A 17,639-nucleotide genomic window follows, 5' to 3' on the forward strand; every position below is an offset into this window, starting at 1 on the left:
AGCGTTTTTGGTCATAAGTGGAATAAATTGTAACATAAATATGGCTGGTCAGGCTGGGGAATAAGGTCACTTAAAATTACTTTAAATTAATTTCAAATTCAAATTCTTAAATAGCTTATAGTTAATATTATCTGTTTAATTCTTTGAGTGCCGATATTTCGCTCAACACTATGTCAGTTTTTTGTTTTGACAAACTTTAAATTCTCGAAATTCATGTTTTTGTGAGAATTTCAATCCAAATTTTGGATCAGAAGTTAAAGGTGCACTGTGTAACTTTTCTGGTGGAAGGTCTGCTACTTGCTCGTCTCCAAGGAGATGTTATTGCTTTGCCTGGAATGTCCCACAGTATGGCATTAAACTCATCTACATCCATGGAGATGTAATGTTTTTCACTTGAATGATGATACATGAACATTCCAGACAAAGCAGTGACATCTCCTAGTCTCCTTCCAGAAAAGTTCCGCATTGCACCTTTATAATTAGCCAAAACAAGGATGGTTTGGGCAGAGCTGTCCGTCAAAAAGGACAAATATTATACAAAGCACAATTCACTCTGTTTTTACAATCTTAGAGAGATAAACATTCTTAACACGGGCTGAACCAGGGCTGCACCAAACTGGACTTTTCACACGACAACGACGACGCTCCACTTACTCTGATGTCATGTTGTGCTAAATGTACTTGACCACTACTAAAGCCGCGCTGTGTCACTTTTCTGGTGGAGGGTCTGTCAAATGCTTTTTTTCCATAAGGAAATCTTTCTATCTTCACGGAGACCAAACCAGACCAAGTTACAGGTCAGATCTGTGGAGCGGCGACCCCGCTCACAGTCACAATGTCTGTTTTTTGAGGTATTTATTTAATGTCACACTGTGGAACATTCCAAGCAGAGCATTGATATCTCCATAGGAACAAGCATAGAAACAGACCCTCCACCAGTAAAGTTACACAATGCACCTTTAACCAACTTTATTGCCTTTAGGTTGACGGTTTGAATCCTGCTTTAAGAGTATGAGTATGTGTTGTGTTCTTGAGTATTTGTTGTGTCCTTGGGCAAGACACTTTACACACACTTGGTAGTGGTCAGACAACAGTACAGATACAGTACAATCGGCAGTGAGGTTGTGGGTTAGACTCCTGATCTCTTTTGAGTGGAGCGTGCATGTTCTACCTGTGTTCCTGTGGCAGAGTGGTTAGCCTGTCCCCTCTTCTCAGTCAGGAGGTTGTGGGTTCGACTCCCGATCTCTTGTTTGAATATACATAGACTTAAGCTTCATTAGTTCTTGTGCAGCCCTGGTTAAACATACTGCATTTCTGCTTTTGAACAGAAAACAATATGAAAAATGGTCAAAATTAAACACAAAATTACACATCAACTGTACAACAAGTCCAATACATCATTTCACATAGTTTCAATTGAATTCATCTGCTGACTTCTAATGGCACAGCCCTACTGTTTACAAAAGTATTACACCAGATAGTTCACATCATTAAAACAAAATCACAAGAAAACAATATCTTAAAAAAACAAGAAAATTAAAGGTCCTCTAGTACGCAAAAAAACTGACTCTTGTGAGCTTTAAGTCGTGTGAGAATGTTGTTCCCTCCTCACAAACACACCTGGACTTGGGGTTTGTTGAAGCTTTTTATTAGTCTTTCTACATCTCCAAAGCTCCAACTGCTCTGGTCCACCTTGTGATGTCATGAAGTAATAATTTTCAAGTTAACATCTACTTTTTACATTTTGTTCAGTACACACTAAACCCCAATGCTCAAATTAATAATAATGAAAAAAAAAAAAGGATTCCTAAATAATTTTAAAAAAAGTTATACACCTACTTAATTATAATTAAATTTTTTTAGATGCAATTCTCTGAATTTCTGCACATTCAATTAACATTTTTTATTGTTTTTAACCAAATTGTTTTAATTAAATATTAAATTACATTGTATGTCACTGTGACCTAATATTATTAATAACAGTTAATAAAATGATTGAATCTTTCAGTAGGGAACAATGAGCAGAATGACATGATCTGGACACTCAAATTCAACATTTATCTTGATCAAAATGTCCTTTTGTGTTTCATATTGTCTTTTCTTTATACATCAAGTTGCTCGGGTTAATAGAGCAGAAAAAAAAGCGCAGATGCAGCTTGGAAAATAAACAGGAAATGGAGCATACAATCTGCATTTTCAGGCTTAATAATAATTAATACATCTGAAACACCTAAAATGTAGTTACAACTTCACTTCTTTGCAAACTATTTAGAGACAACTATATAGAGACTGGCAATTCCAGGGCACAAATGATCCAAGTGATTCTAGTGCAGATGTATTTAAAAACACAGTGGAGCACTTCCTGTATTACCTCATGACATCACAAGGTGGAACAGGGTGTTTTCAGTGTGAGAGAAGAAGGGTTTGTGTGTTAAACGTGTGACTGAAACAAAACACAGCTCCAGGTGTGTGTGTGATGAGGGAACAACATTAGAGCAGAGATCAGAGAATGGCGTAACACAGGCCCTTTAAAGAAAGTGTACATATCAAAAAGTGCTTTATAATGTCGATAAAACAGCACAAATAGTTATAAAAAGTAGAACCGTGAGTTGACGCACCATTGATTTTTGAGGATTTTCAGCGCAGTCGTTACAGTAAAATCTTATTGGTCAAAAGTAGAAAAAGTAGCCATCTTAAGTATATTATTGACAGGGGTAAACTACATTTCCCATGTGGCTTTGCGGTTGTGCAGGTCCAAAGGCAGTGAGCACCATGTCTTAGCTGCAGCAGAAGATTAAGGATATGCTTAAAGTCTACAGTTCAAAGTTTATTACGAAAAACTAGAAAAACAGTACAGCACCAGGTATAAAGGTCCATAAACGCCTCAGATCCACCGAGAGACAGACACGCTTCAGTTTGATCCTTTTATTCTCAAACGCAGCTCTGGCTCTGTGTTTGTCACTGGAAAAGCTCATCAGCATAAAGTCACTTATAACAAGTCTACAGTGAAACTAAGTGAACAGCCTTGAATTGACCGTGACAAACAGCAGAAGGTAAAATGATCCAATGTGGTTTGTAATTTCACAACAGTAAAGTCGTAAAATACAAGTTTAATATGATGAGATGTTTTGGGCCAAACTGTCCTGTAAATCGTCTTATTACAACAGTTTATAAACCAAAACAGGATATCGGCTGAATCGACATCTCAGAAGCCGATTTCCAATCCACCAAAACTGTCAATATCAGAGCTGGTTTAGTCTTGGTTTAGTCCTGGTTTAGTTCTGTATTAGTCCTCCTGGTTTCATACAGCTCTTATGTGATTGTTGTGATCTATCTGAGACCTGTCTTAGACCTGGTTTAGTCTTGAGTTAGTCCTGGTTTAGTTTTGACTTAGTCCTGGTTTAGTCTTGACTTAGTCCTAGTTTATTGCAGCTCTTGTGCAGTGTGTCTGGTCAGCAGTGGTTGGAATCTGTATGAAGCAGCTGAGACCTGGTTTAGTCCTGGTGTAGACCTAGTTTAGTCTGGGGTTAGTTCTTGTTTGGTTCTGAGATAGACCTGGTTTAGTCCTGGTTTAGTTTAGTCCTGGTTTAGTCCTAGTTTAATCTGGGGTTAGTTCTTGTTTGGTTCTGAGATAGACCTGGTTTAGTCCTGGTTTATACCTGGTTTAGTCCTAGTTTAGTCCTGGTTTAGTCCTAGTTTAGTCCTGGTTTAGTCCTAGTTTAGTCCTGGTTTAGACCTGGTTTAGTCCTGGTTTAGTCCTAGTTTAGTCCTGGTTTAGTCCTAGTTTAGTCCTGGTTTAGACCTGGTTTAGTCTGGATTTAGTTCTTGTTTGGTTCTGGGATAGACCTAGTTGGTCTGGTTTAACGCCTCTTGTATTTGTCATTTGAAATGATGGCTCCAGAGCATAAACAGTGATATTTGAAGAGTCTTAGACCAAAGTGAAGTGCGTCTGTGACTCGGTGTAAATGGGGATATTGTCTTGACTTGAGCCACATGAGAAGTGCAGTTTCCCTCGGTCCACAGAGCACCATGTTTCATTACAGTAGTACCATATTCACGTGTGTAGAAACAGTAAAACAGAGGTATGTGATGTGTTTGGATCAGAGACGCTGACGACTACAGACACTTTCTATGGGCCTTCTCTTCTCGACAAACAGATCCAGACACTGTGAAACTTCTGGAGTAGTTGTGTTCATCTTCTATCATTTGCTTTTCTTATAATTTTCGATGGAGGGCAGAGGCTTGTGGCATCATGATAATGTTTCAAATCTGATTTCGATACTAAAGAATAGACTTCAAACTCAATACTGTTTCTGAATCCACAGTGATAATAAAAAAACAGGCTGTGGTTCAGGTTTTGTATGAGAATAAACTGTAGAATAAAGCAGCGGATTGGTATTAATGCATTTATTCAGTCATGGGTGTTTTTATTGATAAAAAATTACTTAAAAACTCACATTCTGACTGAGTGGGGTCGCCTCTTCACAGACCTCACCTGTAAAGAGCCCAGGTGGCGTCTCATGCTTGTTTCCATGGAGACTGAAAAGTTTAAAGCCACACTAGGGGATGTTGGAGTAAAGCATCTGCATTTAGACGAGTCCCTGTGAGTCCTCTAGCGGAAAAGTTACAGTGTTTTAAGTGAAATTTACTCAAATCAAACATTTTCTTTATTAAAAGTACTGATTCTAAAAAAGTAAAAAGTTACTTAAGTAAACACAACTGAGTACTACACACCTTTAAGGGTAATTTTCTTGCAGTGTACTTTTACTTTTACTTACTACTTGAGTCATATTTTTATTGAAGTAACAGTACTCTTACTCACAGTAGGAAGAGAAAACAAGTGCAGTAGTTACATTTACTCAAGTAACTTTTAACTTTTTACAAATTGTACTTTATAGTGTACTTTTCTGGCAGCGTACTTTTACTTGGGGAGATATCAATACTATTTTTACTGCACAAGTAGAACTTAGGGACCTGTGGATTGTACAGTTGGAATCTTGGTTCTATCAGATTTTTATTGAAGTAACTTTACTCTTACTTACTTCATTTTTGGTTTACAAAAGTTTTATATTGACAATATGAAATGAGATGTGATTTTTTTTTTTTTTTTTTTCGTATCGATACCTGCGATAAATGAGTATCTAGTCTCAATATTAGTTTCAGTTTGGATTAGTATCTGATTTTTTATATTTTTGACAACCCTGAATTGTGAATTTTCTGTCCATATATGTATTTAAAAATATGTTTCAGTTGTTCTCTAAAATCAGAGCCTGCCCTCCGTCTAAAACAACAGTCCTTATGGAAGATCATTGTTCCATTAGATTTACAATTTTAAATTAAACTGAGTTTCTCACTTTGAATTTTTAAACTCTAAATAAAGATGTTTGAATTATTTTTATTCTGAATTTTAGTTGCTGAAATTTTAAGTGTACATTTTCAAATTGTTTAAAATTCTAAATAAAAACGTCACTTTAATCTTGGACCTTTCCTGCAAATTTTTTCACTACAAATTTTACACTCTGAGTTTTGACTTGAATTTGAGGGCTTGAAAATATTTGTACTAATATTTAAAACGGGACATTTTTATTCTGAATTTTAAACACTTTCACACTTTCACACTTTCAAATTTCACCGACTAAAGTTCAGAATAAAAATAATTCAAACATGTTTTTTCAGAGTTTAAAAAATCAAAGTGAAAAACAGCATTTAAAATTCTAAATCTGATGAAACAAATCATCCATAATCTTAGCAAATTATTGGGATCAAAATATATAAAAAGTTTCACAATGTCTGTCAAGAACTTGAATTCAAGTGTGTATTTTGAACCACCCTTGTCCCAATTCAGAATTCCTATATTTTTCCAGCGGAGTATGAACAGTACATGGAAATAGCACCTTCAGATTCAGTGTCTGGAGAAGAAAGCATAGTCTCCCAAATGTATCTCGCACCAATAATAAAAAATCAACAATCCTTGTATAACACTGCTAAAAGGTAAAATGACAAAACAAAATTAAATAGAATAAAAATTACAATTCAAAATACAAGTCGTAATAATGTAAAAACTACGTCAAAATCGGACAAACTCGTCCTGGGTGCAGGCGGAGTCTGCGTTTCAAGGCTGTGACACAACATTGGAAGTTGTGGTTTGTAAAAGATGGAGAAGGGCTGGTGCCACTGATGAAAAAAAAGTCTGGGAAGTGGAAATATTGGGACAAAATTTGACAGGACATTTGGAAATAAGGCTTTATTTTTTAAATAAAGGCATTTTGAGTGGTGTGGTGTGGGTGGGATCACTGCAGCATCATAAGTTCTGAGTTTTTTCATTATAAAAGTGTGAAGCTGTTCAAAAGTTGACTTTGACTGGACAAGGATGTCAAAGTTTGGAGTATTTATGGGCAGGCCTATCATTAAAAAAATTCATTCAATATTTTTGCAATAGATTTTTGCAACAGATTGTAAATATAGATGGAAGGTAAAATAGATAAAAAAAGTAATTTAACTTTCCTAAAATGGCGAGAATAGATGTTCCGTGTGTGGAGAGCTCATCCACCAAACCAAATGTGTTGTTGTGTCCTTGTGCAAGACATTTCACCAACAACAGTAGTAAGAGGAGTAGAATGTAGCAGCTTGAGAGGCTTTGTTGTGCCTGTGATTCACATATCGCCAGAATTATTTTTACAAAGTCTTAGAAAATGATTTATTTGGTTCATATTACAAGTCTGCTAATATTGCCATGATTTTAAATTAAAATGAGACACACACCTCACTCCCCCACAGCCCACGGACTGCACCTCTGAGGTAGAAGTGGAACATATATTGAAAAAGTTGGTATCCATTAAAAAAATAAACCAAACTTGCAGTGTAATCTTTCAAACTATAGTCTTAAGTCATTTATCTAGACTTTAAAGTGTTCATTTTATGGTCCATTCACTTTGTTTTCACATATTTTGGTTGTAATATAGACAGTAATTTTTGTCTTTTTGTTGTTGCTGAAAAGTAAACCACACCACACCAGAGCTCAACAGTGAATACACAAACTGTAGTGATGTCCTGTACTTAAACTTCCCAGACTTGTAATTCAGGACAATGTCACCGTTCTTCTGTAAGATCAGACTGAGATCAGACTGAGATCAGACTGAGAGTATTGGGATGATTTCACCTCAGACGCAGGAGAAATAATCTTTGAGAGGAGCGAAGAGGTGCCGGATCACGGGGACAGACCAGGATCGCCCCAGCAACCTCTGACGGGACAGACGACTCATGTTTGAAACGTCTGTGTAGTGCACCGGAAAACCAAATATCCTGAGAGAGGCAGAGAGAGGGAGAGAGGGAGTGTGGAAAGGACGAGAGGAGATGAAAGGAAAGAAAGAGAGAGGAGGGAAGAATGGAGGGATGAGAGACACATGAGAAAGAGAGAGAGAGAGAGAGAAAGACGAATGAAGAGGTGAAGGGAGGAAGAGAGAAAAGGATGGAGGGGGAGAGTAGAGACAGAGAGAAAGAGAGCAAAGTGAATCTTAGAAAACAAATCACATGTTCCCCAGCACAAGTCACATAAACTGTACATGGTAAACAACATTACATTTGTAAGATTCCTGACATAAATTTTATCTTTTTTTTTTTAAATGAATCTGTCTCTACCTCTCCATCTCGGTGCACCACAGGATGTCTTCCTTCTCGTTCATGAACACAGGGAAGTGCTGATCTTTTCCTTGTTTGATGGAGTTGGAGCGAGTCGTGATCGTCCGGACTTTGTCAAACTGAAGAAACAAACAAACAAACAAACAAAATTTACTTACCATTAACCAAATATTTTAATGCTGAGTTTATGCATAGACTGCTGCATAAGGAAGTGAACTAAAGGAGAAAGAGATAGATAGAGATAATCTTTGAGTATAAAGTGAACTGAAGTCACAATCGATGGAGCCAGAAGTGCTCCCATGCTCACTTCCTGTTTGGAACACAGTGCTGTGTCTGTTTGTATAAACAGTCTATGGATTTATTATAATCATCACTGTAATCTACTATTATTATATTGAAATTTCACATGGTAATAGAACTGAACTATCACAAGGTCGACTACTTCTTCAGCCACTAGAGGGAGTAAAAGTCTCACACACTGTGTGTCTGCTCAAGTCTTACTTCATTTAAATGGAAAAGTCAAGTAAAAAGATAATGATGATTTATAACAGGGATTACACTGTAATCCAGACTCCAGACACACATACAGGCCTTTAGTCGACTCTGACCTGCCCCTTTAAACTCATTTGGAATTATAAAATAAATACATTTTACCACATGCACGCACTAAAGCTGCATTGCTTTTATTATAGAGGTGTTTTTTAAATGACATTTTTTGTTTGGCAGTCTCACTTTTTCATTGTTTATAACAGAAACTCTTCCCAGTCTGAGCAGCTCGTTTAAACAATGAGATTTACTGCTTTTTTATAAAGAAATACAATGAATATTGTGCAGAATTGAGTGAAGCATTTTGGCCTCCATAGTATTTTCTGTTTCTCATGTGGTCCTATGGATAAATGAATTGCCCACTCCTGCTGTAATCTTTACTTTTAATTTACTCCAGTGGTAAAGTCTGACCGCCACCAATCACCAAAGCATCTTGTGTTCTGTTGTTGTGTCCTTGGGCAAGAGATTTGTAATGTAAAGAGACTGGGCCTGTCCTAAAAGGTCAATAAAGCACCAGTTCTTTATAATTATGATAAAAGTAAAATAAGGATGGATTATTTCTCTTAAATGAAGTGATGTTTTTACCTTTGCAGTGCGTCCGTGCTCTAAACAGTCCTGCAGATCCAGTCTGTCTGTGGACATGGCAGTCAGGGGCCTGAGGGAAGTATTTGAAAGTGTTTTAAACACCGCTGGAACGTAACAAAGTAAAAGTACTAAAGTAGTGTACTTGAGCAAAAAATGTTAGGTATCGGTACTTTACTTAAGTACATTTTATAGTGGATATTTTTTACTGTGTACTCTAATACATTTTTAACAGCACTGAAAAGTAAAAGTATTTTTTTTAATTTTTGAGATCTGCTGAAAAGGCTGAGAGTTTATTTTGAACATGTTCATAATTTGAGCAACAAAAATATACCAAGAAAAACAGATGGAAAAAACAAAAAAAAAACCAAACAAAAAACAATTGTTTCTATTGAACAAAATTCAGAATAATTCTGTATCAAATCAAATCTGTATAAATCTGTATCTGAAGTTTTATAAGACCTCAAAATCTGTGAAATACTTTTACTTTTTACTTACAATTTTAAACAGGTACTTTAATACTGAGTTGAGTAGATATTTTCATGTGATACTTTTATACTTGAGTTTTGTTTTTGCTTAGTAACAAAAGTAACAAAATCAAGTACATTTTCCAGCCCTGATTTGAAGTGTGATGAAATATATCAAAAGTATTTTACAATGACATCATGGTACATAAATATAAGTGAACAGATAAACTCTGACTGACCGGTTCATTCCAGGCAGGTTTCCCCAGAAGTATCTGGCTCTGTGGGCCGCAGAAACCTCCTTCGCATCGATCATCACCGGATTACACTGGAAACAAACACAAGACTCACACTAACACCACACACTCACAGGACAGATTACACGATAATGACTTTAAAGAACATTTACAGTGTTTTCTACTTATTTTACAAACTTAAACAAATCGATATGGACCAGGGCTAAACTGGGCCTAAAATTGTAATCTTGGACTAAATCAGGACTAAACCAAGACTAAACTAGGGCTATACTAGGACTAAATCAGGATTAAACCAGTACTACACCAGGGCTGAACTTGGACTAAACCAGGACTAAACCATCACTAAATTTACTTGAACTTGAACTAAACCACACCTAAAAGAAACTAAACTTGTTCTAAATCAGCACTAAACCAGAACTAACCAGGACTAAACCAGGACTTAAAGGTTGTATGGAGGATTTTTTTTTTTTTTCAAGTTGTCAATGATAGATTATAGAGATGCAGTAGCCTTGTAATTATGATGACCAAAAAAAAAAGAGAATAGAAATTCATCAACTCTGGACGTGGTGGGGCTAAACATTTGCCAATAGATAACGACACTGCCTCGTTATCTGTTAGCTGACAGGCTGTCAATCAAACTCCCTACGTTTCTAGTGTAACTGACTTGCCTGCGCCGCCGGTACGTGGTTTACGTACGCCTGTCACGCAGTCCACAGACGCACAGACGCTGTTTACTCCACCAACGCAACAGTTCTTAGCGGCTTTTTTGACCTATATCTTCCTCACAGTTAACACAAAGTTTGTTGCAATGGCGACAAGAATCCAGGAGCAGTTAGCCGCAAAAGAAAGTCCGTTTTTGAGATTGCTGAAAGAAGAAGACAAGGGCAGCGAAACCAAACTAAGGTGATTCTTGTAGATTCATTCCAGCGATTCCGCGACTGAAGCAGACGCAGGGTCTAAAGACTGACACACTGGTCCACAAATGACTCCTGGACAGGAAACTTCTGCTTATTATGAAAACCTACTTTATTTCCAAGAGCGAGACAAACGTTTTCAGGACACGAAAGCGATATCGTATGTCTGAAAATGTAATTTTCAAGGCAAAGAAAGAGTCCGCTTGCTGCTGCGTGTTGTAGCTAGTTCATTTGCACTGAATCTCCGTGCACTCTTCTCTGCTCCCCTTTCCTGCTCCTGTCCCCGCTGCCCGATCCGCTCCTCTCCCTGCTCCTCACTTCTCCGGGCACGGAATCTCCGCGCACCGCTCCTCTCTCCCTCTCCTCTCTCCTCTCTCCTCTCTCCCTGCTCCCTGCTCCGCTCTTCTCCCTGCTCCTCACTTCTCGTCCGCGCACGAAATGTCCGTGCCCCCCCTTCCCCCGCTCCTCACTTCTCCGTTGCCTAACCAACACTGTAGTTAGTTGTTTACAAGTCATGTGCAGCACCGGCTGTAAACAAACCTGTTTGTGGCGTAAGGAGGAGGCGGGAGGAGGCGTTTCTACGTAGGAGCTGTAGGGGAGGGGGGGGGGTTTCACGCATGCGCAACATTTGAAAAAGGACAAACAGTCGCTGGATTTCTCGTTCCTTGGAAAATCCTCTATACAACCTTTAACAACGACTAAACCAGAACTAAACTCAGACTAAACCAGAACTAAACAATGACTAAACCAAGACTAAACCAGGACTAAAACTGGACTAATCTTGGACTAAACCAGGACTAAACAACGACTAAATCAGTACTAAACCAGGACTAAACTCAGACTAAACCAGGACTAAACCAGGACTAAACCAGGACTAAATCAGTACTAAATCAGGACTAAACTCAGACTAAACCAGAACTAAACTTGGACTAAACCAGGACTTAATGATTAAACCAGGACTAAATCAGGACTAAACCAGGACTACTGATAATAGTTCTGTACCTCTAAGAATCGTGATATGTCCCTCTTGTCACTGACTCCCATGGCCACCACGTTTTCAAAGAGCCAGAAGAACGGTCTGTCATCTCCCTCCTTCGGTCGAGCTTCGTGAAGAAGACGATAAAACTCAAAGAAGAGCCTCCCCGTGCCCTCTGGAAATACACAAACACACACAACATACAACACACGAGTGAGAAACTAAAGCCGCACTGACAGGTCAAGATGTGAACAAGAGCATACCGTAGAGACCTTTTCGAGCTGGGTTGACGATGGACAGGTCGTTACAGGGACTTCCTCCAATCACCAGGTCAAACGGACCCCACTCCTGGATCTGAACAACGACAAGAAAGTCTCAGACTGTTCCAGAGATAAGATATTATGGAAAATACGTCTAGATAGACACTTAATATACATCATTTTTCTGCATAGTTTTATTTCAAATGCCTGTCAATGTCTAAAATAAATAAACAGGACTAAACCTGATTACACAAGAGCTACACCAGGACTAAACCAGGACTAAACCAGGACTAAACCAGGACTAAACTAGGACTATGCTAGGACTAAACCAAGATTAAACTAGGACTAAACCAGGACTAAACCAGGACTAAACCAAGATTAAAATAGGACTAAACCAGGACTAAACTAGGACTAAACCAGGACTAAACTAGGACTATACTAGGACTAAACCAGGACTAAACTAGGACTAAACCAGGATTACACTAGGACTAAAACAGAACTAAACCAGGACAAAACTTGGACTATACTAGGACTAAAACAGGACTAAACTAAGACTACACAAGGACTAAGCCAGAACTAAACCAGTACTATACCAGGGTTGAATTTAGACTAAACCAGGACTGAACCAGGACTAAACCATGTTTCCTGGTTTTATACTCACATGTTTCCTGGTTCTATACTCACATGTTTCCTGGTTCTATACTCACATGTTTCCTGGTTCTATACTCACATGTTTCCTGGTTTTATACTCACATGTTTCCTGGTTTATACTCACATGTTCCTGGTTTTATACTCACATGTTTCCTGTTATACTATGTTTGGTTCTATACTCACATGTTTCCTGGTTCTATACTCACATGTTTCCTGGTTCTATACTCACATGTTTCCTGGTTCTATACTCACATGTTTCCTGGTTCTATACTCACATGTTTCCTGGTTTTATACTCACATGTTTCCTGGTTTTATACTCACATGTTTCCTGGTTTTTATACTCACATGTTTCCTGGTTTTATACTCACATGTTTCCTGGTTTTATACTCACATGTTTCCTGGTTTTATACTCACATGTTTCCTGGTTCTATACTCACATGTTTCCTGGTTCTATACTCACATGTTTCCTGGTTTTATACTCACATGTTTCCTGGTTTTATACTCACATGTTTCCTGGTTCTATACTCACATGTTTCCTGGTTCTATACTCACATGTTTCCTGGTTCTATACTCACATGTTTCCTGGTTTTATACTCACATGTTTCCTGGTTCTATACTCACATGTTTCCTGGTTTTATACTCACATGTTTCCTGGTTTTATACTCACATGTTTCCTGGTGACGGTGCGCACGTCGCCCACGTACATGACCTGCCCCTGGTGCCTGACGATGCCCACGGTGATGGAGTCCTCACACACCTCTGATGCCACGTACTTCTGCACCTGTATGCCCAGCTCACGCAGCACCAGCAGGCCTGCGGGCACACACACACACACACACACACATGAGGGGGGGGTTACACGTCGGTTTGTGTTTCAATCTGACTTAGACTTAGCAATAATTCTGAATATTCTATAGAGAGTATCTCAAAACAATGTCTGTTTTTCTCTCAACTGGATTCAACAAAAGTTTGATGTTCAGTTTGTTCTGCTGTTCTGACACTTCAGCCAATCACATTCAAGTATTAGTCATTAGGGCTGTGACACAGATCTGTACTTGGAGCAGACGAGGATTTACGCTCATTTAGGAAAAAGCAGCCTGAGCCACAGAGCTCAGTCTCTTTATGTCTCGTCAGTGTTCACAAGTTGACAGTTTGACTAAATGAAGCTTTAATGGAGTCTTGTGTTCATATTGTGTGGTTTGTGTTTTTAACATGTTTTCATTTGTCTGTTTGAATGTGTGTGTGAATGTGCACTTCTCACACTCCTTCACCAGTGTGCTTTTATACTGCAAATGACAAATAAACTAACTCTAAGTCTTTTCTCCTTTTTCTCTCCTCTGGTGCTTCTCATCTTTATAATCCAAATTATAGAAAGTAAACGACTATTTTCTCACAGTTTATGAGTAAAATGTCTGACCTTGTTTCGTGCACAGACATCACACATGTTTCTGTTTCAGTTGTGCATTAGGTTTAATATATTGTACAAACTCTTTTCAAACTTTAAATGTGGATGGTCCGTGTGCCATTCATTCTTTTGAATTTCAATGAAGAACGAAAAACAATAAAATGGGAAAACAGTTTGTTATTTCAACAAACAAAAAACTGATTTCTCTGTCATTTGTGTGACCAGACCGGTTTGTCAAAGCCTGATCTTGTCAGATCTCAGACGCTCAGCAGGGTTAGGTCTGGTCAGGACTTGGATGGAGACACTGGGAAAATCAGGAGGCACAGGAGGCACCAGTCACAAAAAAACTGCCATTGTGTCCTTAGGCAAGACACTTCACCTACATTGCCTAGTATGAAAGTGGTGTGTGTGTGAGTGTTGGTGTTGGTTGAAGGGGCTGATGGTAACAGTTTACCACCACTGAGTGTGGAGTGAATAAACAATGAACTGTAACGTGCTTTGGGTCTCTTGAAAGATGCTATATAAATGCAACAATTAATCATTAATAAATTAATAATGAATTATCAGTCCTATCAGTACAAAATTTAAATCTGTAGTGATCCTGACACCCTGCTCTTTATGCATGTTTTTAATAAAATGGAAGAAAACTGAATTGAAAACCAAGATCTGTAGGAATACGGATCTCACATCCAGATTGATGTGAGAGCTGCACAAATCAGTCTGGTGTGAGTCAGGTTTTAAGTTTGAAGTAAAAAGTGATTCAGTTTGGATAAATATAAGAAAGATCCGTCACCTGTTGCGATGCCGTCAAACAGAGACAGCACTCTGATGGGCTTCCTGTTCTCCACCATCACAGGAGCAAAGAGCTTTGGAGGGTCCTGAAACAACAGAGGACAACTCAACTTTAAAACCATCCCACTGCATTTTTAGAGTTTAGTTCTGCTTCCCGTTTCACTCACAAAGTCCTGGTCGTGGTTGTTGGCGAAGAAGTGCTGCAGTCGACAGGGCCAGTCGTCTCTCCGCTGCAGGAGCCCAGACTGAGGCCGGGGCCCGCACATGTAACAGTTCCACGGGTCCTCTTTAATGGCAGCGTGAGCAGCTCCAGAGCCCACCAGGAGGTCCACACACTCCACACAGAAACACCTGACGAAGAGGAAGAGGAAGAGGAGGACATCAGCTACACAGTGGAGTGTTTTAAATCTTGTCTTAAAGGTTGTTAGAGGATTTTCCAAGAACAGAGAAATACAGCGACTGTTTGTTCTTTTTCAAACAGTCACTGTATTTCCCACACGCACACACACACACACACACACAGCTCCCTAAGTAGAAATGCCTCCTCCTTACTCTAGAAATCCTGCTTGTTTACAGCTGGTGCACTTTCAGAATTGTTGAAAGAATTGCTGTTGAACTTTCTTATCCTGAAGTCATTTAGCGACAAACGTGTCAGTCTTTAGAGCCTTCGTCTGCTTCAGTGCAGACCATCGCTGGAAGGAATCTCTTCAGTTTGGCTTCCCTCCTTTTTCCCTTCTCTTCTTCACTTTCTTTTGCGGTGAACTGGTCGTGGATTCTAGCCTGCCATTGCAACAAACTTTGGGCTAACAGTGAGGAAGCTACAGTTGGAAAAAGCCACTAAGAACCGCTGTGTTGGTCGAGTAAACGGAGTAAACGTGTCCTGTGTATGTGGAATGTGTGAGAGGTGAATGTAAACCACATAATGTCAGTGCACGAGCCAGTTACACTACATGTGTAGGGAGTTTGATTGACAACCTAACAGCCAATAGATAACAAGATAGCCTCATTATCTAATGTTTCACTCTTTTTTTTGGTCATCATAATTACAAGGCGGCTGCATCTTTATAATACTATTTTGAACTTTCATTGACAATCTGAAACAACAACAAAAAAATCCTTCATACAAGATCCACTTTTATTCTCTGGCTTTTAACACCGCGTCAGTTGTGTGGTCCTCTGTGTCTTTTATTTATTTTTTATTTATATATTATTTGCTCTGTTTTATTCTTTTAGTACTGCTGGGGTTTAGGTTGTGACTGTTCAGATCAGAGAGAGACATTTGCTGTTTAAACCAACAGACCGCACCAAACTGTTCCAGCCAATGCTCAGGTTCTTAAATACTAATTATTGATTCTACATGTACGTTCCCACGACTCTATCCACACACAGAAATGGTTTAGTAGTAAATTCTATATGTACAAGTACTTTGATACGAGATGTGTGTATTTAAAAGTACACACCGACAGCAGTTGTTGTTTCCGCACATGAGCACCTCTCTCCCTCCACAGCAGATTGTGCAGTAAGACTGGTACCCGTCGTCGTCGTACTGGTAGGCACACTCCAGGAAGCAGTTCTGACAAAAACACATACAAATATAAAACATTTCTTATTTCTGCACATTAGAGACATTTTTAAAGCCCTGCACTGGATTCTTTTGTCTTGTCCCAGTGCAGCTCGAGGTCAAAATGTCTGTTGTGCCCTCGAAAGTAGTGAAAAACTTTTATAAACTCATCACTAAACCAGAACTAAACCAGGACTAAACCAGGACTAAACCAGAACTAAACCAGAACTAAACCAGGACTAAACCAGGACTAAACCAGAACTAAACTAGGACTAAACCAGAACTAAACCAGAACTAAACCAGGACTAAACCAGGACTAAACCAGAACTAAACCAGAACTAAACTAGGACTAAAGCAGGACTAAACCAGGACTAAACCAGGACTAAACCAGAACTAAACCAGAACTAAACTAGGACTAAAGCAGGACTAAACCAGGACTAAACCAGAACTAAACCAGAACTAAACTAGGACTAAAGCAGGACTAAACCAGGACTAAACCAGAACTAAACCAGAACTAAACTAGGACTAAAGCAGGACTAAACCAGGACTAAACCAGAACTAAACCAGGACTAAACCAGAACTAAACCAGGACTAAAACAGGACTAAACCAGAACTAAACCAGAACTAAACCAGAACTAAACCAGAACTAAACCTGGACTAAACCAGGACTAAACCAGAACTAAACCAGGACTAAACCAGGACTAAACCAGGACTAAACCAGAACTAAACCAGAACTAAACCAGGACTAAACCAGGACTAAACCAGGACTAAACCAGAACTAAACCAGAACTAAACCAGGACTAAACCAGAACTAAACCAGGACTAAACCAGGACTAAACCAGAACTAAACCAGAACTAAACCAGAACTAAACAAGGACTAAGCTTAGACTAAACCAGGACTAAACCAGAACTAAACCAGAACTAAACCAGGAATAAACTTGGACTAAACAAGGACTAAACCAGAACTAAACCAGAACTAAACAAGGACTAAGCTTAGACTAAACCAGGACTAAACCAGAACTAAACCAGAACTAAACCAGGACTAAACCAGGAATAAACTTGGACTAAACCAGGACTAAACCAGAACTAAACCAGAACTAAACCAGGACTAAACCAGGAATAAACTTGGACTAAACAAGGACTAAACCAGGACTAAACCAGGACTAAACCAGAACTAAACCAGAACTAAACCAGGACTAAACAGGGACTAAACTAGGACTAAACCAGAACTAAACCAGAACTAAACCAGAAGTAAACAAGGACTAAGCTTAGACTAAACCAGGACCAAACCAGGACTAAACAAGAACTAAACCAGAACTAAACAAGGACTAAGCTTAGACTAAACCAGGACTAAACCAGGACTAATCCAGGACTAAACCAGAACTAAACCAGGAATAAACCAGGAATAAACTTGGACTAAACCAGGACTAAACCAGGACTAAACCAGGACTAGACCAGTACTAAACCAGGACTAAACAGGGACTAAACTAGGACTAAACCAGAACTAAACCAGGACTAAACTTGGACTAAACCAGGACTAAACTCGGACTAAACCAGGACTAACCCAGTTGTTAAAAGCTTTTATAAACTCTT

General features: G+C 38.8%; 1 protein-coding gene across 3 annotated transcripts in view; it reads right to left on the reverse strand.

Moving 5' to 3' along the window:
- Positions 1-1,813: 1,813 nt before the first annotated feature.
- dnmt3ab (DNA (cytosine-5-)-methyltransferase 3 alpha b) overlaps positions 1,814-17,639 on the reverse strand; it is a 55,695-nt gene continuing 39,869 nt past the window's right edge. For 2 of the 3 annotated variants that reach the window (XM_020920526.2, XM_055156751.1), the window contains exons 11-20: positions 15,946-16,058; positions 14,653-14,836; positions 14,487-14,571; positions 12,956-13,101; positions 11,641-11,731; positions 11,404-11,552; positions 9,473-9,558; positions 8,770-8,839; positions 7,639-7,757; positions 1,814-7,302 (exon numbers count right to left, since the gene is read on the reverse strand). In XM_020920526.2, coding sequence (XP_020776185.1) covers positions 7,161-7,302; positions 7,639-7,757; positions 8,770-8,839; positions 9,473-9,558; positions 11,404-11,552; positions 11,641-11,731; positions 12,956-13,101; positions 14,487-14,571; positions 14,653-14,836; positions 15,946-16,058 — 1,185 coding nt within the window. In that variant the 3' untranslated portion in view covers positions 1,814-7,160. The remainder of the gene's footprint in view (positions 7,303-7,638; positions 7,758-8,769; positions 8,840-9,472; positions 9,559-11,403; positions 11,553-11,640; positions 11,732-12,955; positions 13,102-14,486; positions 14,572-14,652; positions 14,837-15,945; positions 16,059-17,639) is intronic. The other variant, XM_055156746.1, reaches the window with a different exon arrangement.

The sequence above is a fragment of the Boleophthalmus pectinirostris genome, unplaced genomic scaffold, assembly GCF_026225935.1.
Source record: "Boleophthalmus pectinirostris isolate CB_2022bp ecotype Guang Dong unplaced genomic scaffold, ASM2622593v1 HiC_scaffold_10, whole genome shotgun sequence".
Classification (NCBI taxonomy): Eukaryota; Metazoa; Chordata; class Actinopteri; order Gobiiformes; family Gobiidae; genus Boleophthalmus; species Boleophthalmus pectinirostris.